This window comes from Rhagoletis pomonella, unplaced genomic scaffold (assembly GCF_013731165.1).
Source record: "Rhagoletis pomonella isolate Grant_MI unplaced genomic scaffold, Rhpom_1.0 Rhpom_scaffold_02832, whole genome shotgun sequence".
Classification (NCBI taxonomy): domain Eukaryota; kingdom Metazoa; phylum Arthropoda; class Insecta; order Diptera; family Tephritidae; genus Rhagoletis; species Rhagoletis pomonella.
The window spans coordinates 1-11,376 of NW_023461385.1; the positions used below are offsets into that span (position 1 = coordinate 1).

The 11,376-nt window shown below is 33.8% G+C and overlaps 3 protein-coding genes across 5 annotated transcripts; all 3 read left to right on the forward strand.

Annotated features, from left to right (window-relative positions):
- The first annotated feature begins 29 nt into the window (after positions 1-29).
- Positions 30-633, forward strand: LOC118753768 (zinc finger protein 491-like). The gene is made up of 2 exons (XM_036488649.1): positions 30-357; positions 418-633. Exons 1-2 carry the CDS (start codon positions 125-127, stop codon positions 569-571), a joined length of 387 nt encoding a protein of 128 aa, XP_036344542.1. The 5' UTR covers positions 30-124; the 3' UTR covers positions 572-633.
- Positions 634-788: 155 nt separating this feature from the next.
- LOC118753764 (zinc finger protein 2-like) lies at positions 789-2,280 on the forward strand. The gene is made up of 2 exons (XM_036488643.1): positions 789-1,979; positions 2,040-2,280. Exons 1-2 carry the CDS (start codon positions 1,402-1,404, stop codon positions 2,191-2,193), a joined length of 732 nt encoding a protein of 243 aa, XP_036344536.1. The 5' UTR covers positions 789-1,401; the 3' UTR covers positions 2,194-2,280.
- A 3,152-nt stretch (positions 2,281-5,432) lies between these two features.
- Positions 5,433-11,021, forward strand: LOC118753767 (zinc finger protein 431-like). Of its 3 annotated transcripts, none has more exons than XM_036488645.1 (5): positions 5,433-5,944; positions 6,013-6,280; positions 6,377-7,210; positions 10,035-10,563; positions 10,632-11,021. In XM_036488645.1, exons 1-5 carry the CDS (start codon positions 5,654-5,656, stop codon positions 10,789-10,791), a joined length of 2,082 nt encoding a protein of 693 aa, XP_036344538.1. In that variant the 5' UTR covers positions 5,433-5,653; the 3' UTR covers positions 10,792-11,021. The 3 variants fall into 3 exon arrangements, with proteins under 3 accessions (XP_036344538.1, XP_036344539.1, XP_036344540.1); XM_036488646.1 differs by lacking the exon at positions 10,632-11,021 and having other exon boundaries at positions 10,035-10,187; positions 10,325-10,470; XM_036488647.1 differs by lacking the exon at positions 10,632-11,021 and having other exon boundaries at positions 10,035-10,187; positions 10,246-10,356.
- The last annotated feature ends 355 nt before the right edge of the window (positions 11,022-11,376 follow it).

The following is an 11,376-nucleotide window of genomic DNA, read 5'->3' on the forward strand; positions in this document are numbered from 1 at the left end:
TTGCGATGATGGTTTTAAAAGTTATACTCTGCTCCAGCACCATAAGCTATTGCATTTAGAGCGTAAATTTCCATGCAATATATGTACAAAAAAATTCATACGCTCAAGTGATCTTAAAGTGCACATGCGTTCTCACACTGGAGAAGAACCATTCGAATGCCATTTGTGTGACCGACGGTTCAAAATAAAAGTACAGCTCAATTATCATCTGCAGCAACACGCTGGCATCAAACGAAAATGCGCAGAGTGTGGAAAAGAGTTTAATAACGTAAAACAATTGAAAATCCACTCTTACAAACACACCGGAATGCCATATAGATGTTCGATGTGTGATTATGGTTGCGCAAAGCGTGAAGTGTAAATTAAAATGTGTATACACATATAAGATATAATATATGATCATTAAAATTGTTTTAGGTTTAGGCACCATTTGTCGAGGATGCATAATATGACTATGACTCCCGATGAGTATCGTGCTATGTTCAAAGCAAATACCGGCCGAAATCCATGCGTGAAACCGTTAGAGGAGTTACAAGCAAAGGAGCAAAAATTGGAACATAATGATCAATGAAACGAGTTTACCTATTACTAAAAATAGTAAAATAAACAAGTAGTTTTTAAGCAAAAAACAAAACCGACTTCAATTATATATCATAAAAAAAAAATTAATGGTACCGTTAATTTCTTCATGATCCAATGACCGAATCTAACCCAAATTAGTATGGGACCAATTCGGAGGTATCACCTTTCCTTTAAAAAATTATATATAGAATTATAGAAATCGGCTACCGTGGTCCAAAGTTATGAATTTAGCGTCCTCTATTTTACTGATAAGCGAATTTTCATTTAAATTCGTTCATAATTCTATTTTTGCCCACATTTTATATGGAAGGGGAAGCACTGTGTATCCTTTCGATTGGTGTCTATTTCTTTTGGCATTTAGATGGGTGCAATTATTGCATCCTAACTTAGTCATAGCCTGGACCGACATTTTTTAGGCAACCCATGTTCAAAAGTATTCTTTTCACATGAAGTTTTATAAGAAATACGTTTCATCCGGTGGTCCGATGGGTGCAAATCGACAATATGTTCGTATCTTAGGCAAAATTTTTTCACAATTGTTGTTTCGAGATTTAAAATTAGAATGTGTGTGTGAGTTTGAGTTTTGAATTTTAAAACTATGTATATTGCTTGAAAACGGACTGCTTCTCGATGGTTTTACCATCTTATGTTTTTATCATGAAACAAACCCTACATGCAAAACTCAATTGATCACATGCTTTTAAGTTAAGACAATTTATGTACAGGGTCCGAGTTTCCTATCGGCTGCTCTGGGGGGACCATATTATAATAGAAATCCACGCCTTTACTGATAAATGATCCATACATATTAATTAGCCGATGGGCAAATATTTAATAAAAAGAAATTTTCTGTTTATTTTTTTGTTAGCCCGTGAATTCAATTCGGAAACTTCTGTTAATTTACATGAAAAGCGGGTTCATTTGTCAAAGAAACCCAAATCAAAGGAATGTCCGATATGCCACAAGAAATTTGATAGAGACTATTTCAAGCAGCACATTCAAAATGTTCATACATCAGAGCGTAAATTTGTCTGCGATATTTGCGATGATGGGTTTAAAAGTTCTACTCTGCTCCAACACCATAAGCTATTGCATTTTGAGCGTAAATTTCCATGCAATATATGTACAAAAAAATTCATACGTTCAAGTGATCTTAAAGTGCACATGCGTTCTCACACTGGAGAAGAACCATTCGAATGCCATTTGTGTGACCGACGGTTCAAAATAAAAGTAAAGCTCAATTATCATCTGCAGCAACACGCTGGCATCAAACGAAAATGTGCAGAGTGTGGAAAAGAGTTTAATAACGTTAGACAATTGAAAATCCACTCTTACAAACACACCGGGATGCCATATAGATGTTTGGTGTGTGATTATAGTTGCGTAAAGCGTGAAGTGTAAATTAAAATGTGTATACACATATAAGATATAATATATGATCATTAAAATTGTTTTAGGTTCAGGCACCATTTGTCGAGGATGCATAATATGACTATAACTCCCGATGAGTATCGTGCTATGTTCAAAGCAAATACCGGCCGAAATCCATACGTGAAACCTTTAGAGGAGTTACTAGCAGAGGAGCAAAAATTGGAATATAATGAACAATGAAACGAGTTTATCTATTACTAAAAATAGTAAAATAAACAAGTAATTTTTAAGCAAAAAACAAAACCGCCTTCAATTATCATATACAAATTTAAGAGTACCGTTAATTTCATGACGATCCAACGACCGGATCTAACCCAAATTAGTATGGGAGCACCTCGGAGTACCACCTTTCCTTTAAAAAATTATATATAGAATTATAGAAATCGGTTACCGTGGTCCAAAGCAAGGTTGTTGCGAATATTCGCATTCGCAACCGCGGAGCTTTCGCATTTATTTTAAAATTCGATTTCGCATTTCCGTACGTCCGAGATCCTTCAATAGGTATTTCCAGCGGAAATGTTCAACATCTAGCTATAAAGAGAATCGACTATTCGTGCGCTAAAAGATAACCTTTAATTAGGTATGAAGCACTATCAAACTATCGAAAATTATTTGTCAAAGGTCTGTTGAAAAAACTGGATGCATCGCTAGTTTTCTCTTCTACTTTTTCTTAGAAAAGTGTAACAATTATTTTTCATAAAACGGCTTCTTATGATTAAGGTCTGTGTTTTCTTTTATTACTTAGCAGAAAAACCCCAAATAATTTTGACCGGTTTTACTATGGAAATACTCTGTGTATTTGCGTTGGCGCTGGCAAAGTTGGTCGCCAATCAACATTTAGGGCCGATTTCAAATGAATATTTAAATGGCACAAGGTTAATTTTGAATTGGTTTTTAAATGCCACTTAACTTTCTTTGGGTTTCAGATCAACTTTGTCTAAATATGCCAAATAATTGGCAGCACTGCTGCTTATTCCTTGAAATTGTTACATTTGCTTGTTTGTTTACATTTTGTGCTGAACAGCTGATTGTTTTTTGGTGGAATTGATTACACAACCTACCAATCAATCTTGGTTGTTTGCAAGGTACATTGAACAGGTAGTATCAGTAGAGCAGCTGTTTTGATTTATTTTCAAATTATTTGGTCTCGAAAATGTCAAATATTTTTAATTTTTTCTCACGAAAATTATAAGATGTTAAAATCCATTTGCTTGTGAAACCGTTTTCCATACAAAACAAGCGATTGAATAGCAGCTTTTGGAACGTTCGCCCAACTCGGCAGCACGACCGCTGATTACTGGGCCTTGCAAAGGATGGATCAATGCTTCGAGAAGCAAACAAATTTATTAGGAAAGAAAGTTGCATCAATTTTTATTTTTTCCAATTTCAATTTTTTATTTTTTATAATTTTTTGTATTTCACATGGCACGCTTTGATTTAGAAGAAAAAATTCAGAACAGTTGACACTTTCGATACCAGAAGCAACAACAAAATACACGCAAATGTTGTTTTTGCTCTACTGATACTACCTGTTTAATGTGCCTTGGTTGTTTGGTACAAAAACAGGGTTGCATATCTCATATTTAAATAGCCAATGTTGGCCTTTTAAGTGCAGATTAAATGTGTGATCTGAGAATGAATAATGGAAGATAATCAACAATCTCTACTTAAGTACACTACTACACCTGAAACTGGGCCTTAGCCATTCAACTTTTTTTGTGCAACCCTGCGTGAGTTGAAAGCAAAATAGCCTCGTGCGAACACCTTTTTAAATTCCACTTTGGAGTAGGGATGTTCCATGCCAGTGTTCGAATAACCACATTGTGCTAGATTTTGCACTTTTTTGAGCATCTACCACACAAGATCTGAAATCTACCAATTATTCGGGTTTTTAAGTATTTTTATTTTTGCTCGACATAATTTTCTTAATTTTAAGAGCAAAAATTGTCCAACACTAAACACTAAGAACAGGCAGAATGGGAGGATAAAATAACCTGTAAAATAGTAAATTTTCTCAATATTCAATTTTTCGACAGGAAACGTGGTTTTGTTAAAAAAAATTGCGATTTTTGTGAAAGTATTAGCAAATTTCAGTGCATCTAAAGCTTTTAAAGCGTTGTTTAATTTTACTTTCGAATTGTCAACATCGGCAAAGCACAAGTAGCTGGAACGTGCCAAGTTTGTTCGCTACATCGTGATATGATAAAAAGAAAAGCTGGTAGCACTCCGCGAGGTTCCAGAAATTTTTCAAAATATGTTCGAAAAATATCTTGATATGCTTTACACTGTCAAGCAAAAAAAATTGCTAAAACTCAACGCAATTTTTAGCAACTTCAATCTTGAAGTTTTTTATAACAAAATAATTTTTTTGTTAGATTCTGATTAAAACGTTTGCAATTTAGGTGAAACCTTGCAGAATTTTTTTTAATTATTGTACAAAGTTTGATCCAAAATCTGACATCTACCACATTTTTTTGAAATCTACCACATTTTTTTCCAGATTCTACCACATAATTTTTATAGTCCGATTACTGCCGTTAGCCTCGCGATTAGGATGTCAGTGGCAAAAATACATCGATGTTTTTCTTTGATGCGATGCATCGATATTTTTCGATACATCGAAAGGCATACATCGATGCATCGATTTGCATAAGATCTTTCTGATAATAGTTGTGTTTGTTTATAAATTATCCAGTAACTTGCAAGCAACTCTCCAGTAAATTTATTTCTACGAATTCGCTCTCATAGAAAAAATTTGCAAAAAAGTACGCGAACGCTTTTCCAGTAATAATTTGCAAGTTTCATGAACAGCTGATAAATTGGTTGTTTATTCGTAGCAAATTCCTAATAAAACAATATATTTTATATTTAAATAGGTTTAGTTTGTGAATTTCAACAATAAAAACCCACAAACAGTTTCCTTATTTGTTTAAATTTCATCCAGCAACATGCGATCAGATGTTTTTCGTACTGGCAAATTCTTACTAGTAAAAATTTATCCAGTAAAAACTTGCAGCTACAACTGTAATTTTTCGCTCTCTCAATTTCACCTACTTTGCAAGTTTTTGCGTACGAAAACGCCAAAACATGAAAATTCGTAAAAACTTTTACTGGAACTGAGTAAACAAACGCAACTAATGTTTCACAACAAAATATGTTATTAGCAAAATTGTACAAAGCTGGAAATAAATTACTGCAACTGAGCTAGTTAAGTTTCTAACGGAACTTTTTGGGGCTACTTCAATTTTTTGGTTAGTCACATCTTTTTTTGTTTTTTGTACAATTAAAAAGACCAATGACGGTTCAATGAACTACGATGTCAGTTTTGAAAAAACATCGATGCATCGATACATCGACTATTTATACATCGAAAGGAAAAATTACGATGCTTCGAAGCAAAACATCGATATTTTCGAAGCATCGATGTTTTTCCGAAATCCCTACTATCGATCCCTAACTTGTAATATCTAGAAAATTTCAAGTAGAAACGCGAAAAATGTTCCAGCTGAAGTAAAATTAAACACTGGTAAACAAATTATAAGATGTCAATTTAATCTATGCCAATTCGAGCTACAATTTACTCTTATATGAAAGAAAAGTTAATTGACCTTGTGTTGAAGTGGAAATAAGGTGCTTAAAAATGCAGTGTCGTGCCTGTATGCAAATGGACTGCGTCGGGGCTGTGGAAATGTGTTGTGCCATATCGGCAGATGGGAAAACATTGTGCGATTACTTTAACGATTGTACACAGCTCCATGCAACATCCACTGATAATCTTCCACAACTATTATGCTTAAATTGCACACAAATTGTGCGTTCAGCCTATAATTTCAAGGAAATCGCTCGTCGCTCTGATGAAGAACTGAGGAAAATTTTAGTGTTTCCAAAAAGTGAGCCTGAGTTGATTTATGCTAACACTGAGCAACCGCAAGTATGGAATAGAAGTATTAATTTATATATGCTAAACAAATTTATATAAAATTCACATGCTTTCATTAGGATGCTGTGGAATGGACAAATGATCCCTTAGCTACGATACCACCAAGCCCTGCTGCCATTGAATATTCAATAAGCATACCTGAACTAGATATACCTACGATAGACATAAAATCTGAGAAATCCGAGGAATTAAGTGAAGAATGGCAAGATGGGGAAAGAGGTGATAATGAAGTGTTGAGAGGCAGGGTGACACATCCTTGTAAATTATGTGATTGTATATACACTACGCAAAAAGAGCTAAGAAGTCATATTTTTGACATGCATAAGCGTAAGTATTTCTTTTTAATCAATCATATCGTTTGTCAAATTTCAGCTTTGAATCATGTCTGAATGGTCAAGTGAATACGGTAATTTCTCTTTATAGCGCATATCGTCTGCATTAAATGTCCAAAAGTCTTTGACTTCCCTAATGAGTTACAACTGCACGAATCTCTTGTTCATGGAACTGAATCACCAGTGCAGTGCCCCTGGTGCAAAGAGTATCACTCAAGGGAGGTATTTTATAAACACTTGCGATCTAAGCACAGCAATTCCTATTCTAAATATTTTCCGAGAAAGCGAATACGTAACCGCGATTCGGGTGAAAATACCTCGTTTCGTTGTGAGCATTGTGAACAGTATTTCTCATCTGTCCTCGAGTTAGCCGATCACATTCAGGAGCATACATTTGATTGCCCAATATGCTCGATGAGCTTTAAAAAACATGGCACTTTCAGGGCACATGTAAAACGAATACACAATCATTCTATAAGTAGCTTAAGAGCTTTAATTTCTGAGGAGAAGGAAGAAAATAAGCCCTTTCAATGTTCCTTGTGTTCAAGACAGTTCAATAAGAAAAGATCTTTTCAAGATCATATGAAACGTAAACATAATCAAAGTATGAAAAGGCTTCCCGAAGATGACGAAGAGGATAAACTGTATAACTGTCCAATCTGTAATATGTGCTTCAAAAGCCATAGTGCCGTCTATTATCACAAGAGGCGGAAGCACCCCGACAGCGCAACAACAACTGAAGGCGATATAAATGCAAGCAGTAATATCGATACTGAAAAAGTGGAAAACGAGAATACTGAAAGCAGTGAATTAATTAGATGTAAATTTTGCAATAAGGAAATACCTGGTAATCGAATAAAATATCACGAAAAACGACATATTTATGCTCTGAACAGGAAAAGAAAATACCTGTGTTCATTTTGCCGTAAGTAGAGACAGAATTTAAACAACCTGTATGGTTAAACCAAATTATTTGATAACTTATTTTAAGCAATTTAACATATCTTGAAATTTAAACTTATAAATAAAGCACCGTCCCGTATATACAAACACTTGTGGTCAGCTGATTAAGTCAACTGATATTTTGACCAGTTTTGATTTGGATATTTTTCTTTTGTTTATTTAATGTTTATTATTTTTTTCATAACAGTCTGGCACATTACATAGATAATAAGCACCATATATTGATGGCTGAGTGGAATATCGACCTTCTGAAAAACCTTTCAAGAAGGCACTTGTTCAGAATTTGATTGAAGAACGCCCTATTTTAGAAATTTATTGAAAACACCCTATCGCAGAATTTGGTTGAAGAACGCACAGTGGGAGAAATGGCGAGAAAGCTGTCCAATATTGCAAAAATTAAAGTTGTGCGGCTGTTTCAAAACATGGTAGTTTGTCAAGAAGAAGGTCCATTACGTAGTGGATGAAAAGTATAAGGGACCCTTTTTTGTATCTTCTTCACTAGAGTAGTTTGAACTTGCTATTCTCGCTAAAGTTTGTGCTACTTTTTTCAACGTCTATAAAATTGTGCTTCGAATATTTGATTTTAAAATAGTGGTTGAAGCACTTAATTCTTTTTTTTTTTTTTGGGAGATAGAGAGCGTTTCTGACGGTATCTTAAGTAATCTAAATCATTGAATTTAAATTTTTCATACAAGTAAAAATATCTAAAAATTAATTGTAAGAGCTGTCTCGAATATTTTTTATTTGATTGTTGAAAAAGTTGTGATCGCGGAAGATAATAGCAAAAACAACTTACTTCAAGAATTAAAAAAGAAAGTAACCACATTCGTCCACCTTATGTTGTATTGTAAGAATAGGGCAATAATATGCTAACTGCTCATTGTTTTGTGGGGGAAGCTTACAAAATCGCTTTCTTTGCAATATTAAAGATGTTATAGGCAAAGAAAGAACACGTGATAAATTCATCCGCTTAGGCTTAAATTAAAGCTAGAACTCTTTCCTACGTTCCCTGAAATACCATCCCAGTACCTTAACCTGATGGTCACTTTTGGTCATTTAATGAAAAAAAAAGTTAAAATGACTACATATAAGTGACTTGGGTCGAGATGCAGGGTCAAGGACAGTAGTCGAGAGTTCTGGCTTTAATTTAAGCCTGAGTGGAAGGTTTTATCACGTTTTCACTTTTTCCTAGAGCTTCTCAAATATTTCGGAAAACGTGATTTTTTTACACTCTGATTTCGTTTTCACAAAATAGGGCGTTGTTGAAAACATTTCTGAAATAGAGCATTTCCGAACTGGCTGCCGAAATAGGTGGATCTTCCACTTAGCCATCGTTATGTAAATCCTCATTTAAAAATGTATACAAAAATTATAAAAATTCAACATATTTTACCAATTCCACCAAAAAATTCAAAATTTTTTCAAATTTTAGATATAGAGTTTTTTAGGATAAGATGCAAGTTTCCACACGTTTGAAAATCGCGTTGAATTTTAATAATTTGTTAGCTGGTGGTGTTGAGCATTTCCTTCCATATAAAGTGTGCTCTACAATTTCTTTTATAAATTATAAGAAATCAAAGCGCTTTTCGAGTGTCTTTGTACATTATTCCACATACATACATTTTTCTAAAAATTCTGAATAAAAATGTCACTTAACTTAATCAGCTAACCACAAGGGTTAATAAATTTGTATGTACCCTGTAGGAAAAGTTACTATTTCTGAACTAGAATGCTGCCAGTTTGCGTTTCAGCCCAACTAGTTCACAGTCTATAATTTTTCAATGTAAGCGACTGGTATTTTAAACTTGGCGGGGTCACACGAGATGCCGCTCCTGTCAAAGGAATAATTATACAATTTTGCGCGCAGCGCTCCAACAGTCGCAACTTGAGAGGCGCCATTTGAGAGCTCCGAGTTCGAATCCTGCGGTAGAGAATTTTTTTAATATAATTTATTTAGTTTTTTCGTTTATTTTCTTTTTATTAATTGTATAGTTTTAAAGAGAAAAATGATTAATTTTTATGGTATTTTGAGTATTTACGTTTTATTTAGGTTAAATTTACAATTTTTAATTTGCATATATTTAAATTGAAATAATTGACTTACTTTACTTTATTCACCTCCAAGCGGGCTCGAACTTGAAATATCAGAAACAGTGGTCTTCACTCGACGCTACAGCCGATATTTGTGAAGAAACCAATTAAATGCATTTTTATTTTTAATATTTTTATTGAGCTTTGTACCACGATTGTTTATTAGGAAAAATTGAAAAAGCAACAAAGTCTAAGCGGTAGAAGTTATAGCAGCTATTTCAGAGATCACCACATCTCCTCATCAGACTTCTTTCTGCTGAAGTCTAGAAAAAAACATTCACAAACTGCATTTTAGTTTTGGTATATAATTCAAATACAGATGTCACTGTCACAGTTGTTCGTAGGTCGTCGCTTTAGCACATAGTAGTTAATTAACTAGTATTTTACTGGCTGGTTTGGCATTTTACTGCGGGGAACTGGTATAATTATAGTCCATGACGAACTGGTATAACTTCCTCATTTAATACCAGTTTTTGAACTAGAATTTCTACCAAATAGTTTACCTTTTTCTACGAGGAACTGTTATAATAATAGTTCATAACGAACTGATATGACTTTTATCCTTAAATAATAGTTGATGAACTGGAATATGTGCATACTACTTCAGCTTTTCCCTGCAGGGTACTTGTGTGAACTACTACTTTAAGAAAAATCACTGACTAATTCTTAGCTTTGGATTTGTTTATCCTTTTCAGCGCGAGAATATAATTCTGAAACTTCGGTTAAGTTACATGAAAAGAAGATTCATCTGCGCGAAAAACCAGAACCGAAGGAGTGTCCAATATGTCAGAAAAAAGTCGATCCACATTATCTTAAACATCATATTGACAATGTTCACACTTCAGAACGTAAGTTTGTCTGTGATGTTTGCGGCGATTCGTTCAAAAGTTACGTTCTGCTTCACAGTCATAAGCGATTGCATTTAGAGCGAAACTTTCCGTGTACGGTATGTACTAAAAAATTCATACGCTCCTTTGATCTCAAGGTACATATGCGTATTCACACTGGGGAAGAACCGTACTCATGTCATATATGTGATCGACGTTTTAAAATCAAAGTACGACTCAACTATCACTTGCAGCGACACGCTGGCATCAAACGAAAATGCAAAGAGTGCGGAAAAGAGTTTAATCACGTCAAACAATTGAAAATCCATTCTTATAAGCACACTGGCATGCCCTATAGGTGCTCAGTGTGTGATTATGCTTGCGCACAACGTGATGTGTAAGAAGTTGAAAATTCCTATGTTATGCAATTATATTATTTAATTTATTGTAACTCAAATATTTCAGATTTAGGAAGCATTTATTGCGAATGCACGATATGACAATGACCCCGGATGAATATTGTGCGATGTTTAAGGCAAATACTGGTCGGAATCCCCACGTTAAAACTCTGGAGGAATTGCAATCGGAGGCGCAGAATATGGAGCAAGAGGAATTATCAAACTAACGTTTAAAATTTCGGGCCTAAGTAGCATAATGACGAAATTGCTGGTAGGTTAATTACTTGAATAAATTCAGCTTGTTTTACCTAATTGTATTATTTTATTTTATTTTTTTTTGCGAAACGAATAACAAATAAAACTAGTTTCTTATTTGGTTGACGAATCAAATCGCAAATAAATTTTATTCATGATTTGATTCGTAATTTAAGATTTGATGCAACTTTCATTCAGAAATACATTTTATTTTTGGATTTACGTTTTTTTATAGAAATCTTCCCACCTTAACACTGCAAAATATAGGTAAAAGCCGAAATTTATATATCCATCGAAAAGAGGAAAACGACATAAATTTAAATATGCCCTTATTATCTCTATTTCTGTAGTAATCTATTTTTAAATGACTACATTTTATTAACCTGTGGGAAAATATTAAAAAAAAAAAACAGTTGTAATTTTTGTCTATGGAAACTTTGATTTCATGCATAATTACTTTACAGCAGTCACAACTTTAAATATTTTTTAATATTTCTGTGAAGAATATATAAACCTCATTTTTATTGAAAACGAAAGCGTATAATTCTTATTTTACA

Excerpts from the sequence above, each read along its gene's own strand:
- LOC118753768 (XM_036488649.1), top strand. The coding sequence starts at position 125 with ATGCGTTCTCACACTGGAGAAGAACCATTCGAATGCCATTTGTGTGAC. Across the intron at positions 358-417 it reads GGTTGCGCAAAGCGTGAAGT|GTTTAGGCACCATTTGTCGA; the intron begins GTAAATTAAAAT and ends AAATTGTTTTAG.
- LOC118753767 (XM_036488645.1), top strand. The coding sequence starts at position 5,654 with ATGCAGTGTCGTGCCTGTATGCAAATGGACTGCGTCGGGGCTGTGGAA. Across the intron at positions 6,281-6,376 it reads TATTTTTGACATGCATAAGC|CGCATATCGTCTGCATTAAA; the intron begins GTAAGTATTTCT and ends TTCTCTTTATAG. Across the intron at positions 10,564-10,631 it reads GCTTGCGCACAACGTGATGT|ATTTAGGAAGCATTTATTGC; the intron begins GTAAGAAGTTGA and ends CAAATATTTCAG.
- LOC118753764 (XM_036488643.1), top strand. The coding sequence starts at position 1,402 with ATGGGCAAATATTTAATAAAAAGAAATTTTCTGTTTATTTTTTTGTTA. Across the intron at positions 1,980-2,039 it reads AGTTGCGTAAAGCGTGAAGT|GTTCAGGCACCATTTGTCGA; the intron begins GTAAATTAAAAT and ends AAATTGTTTTAG.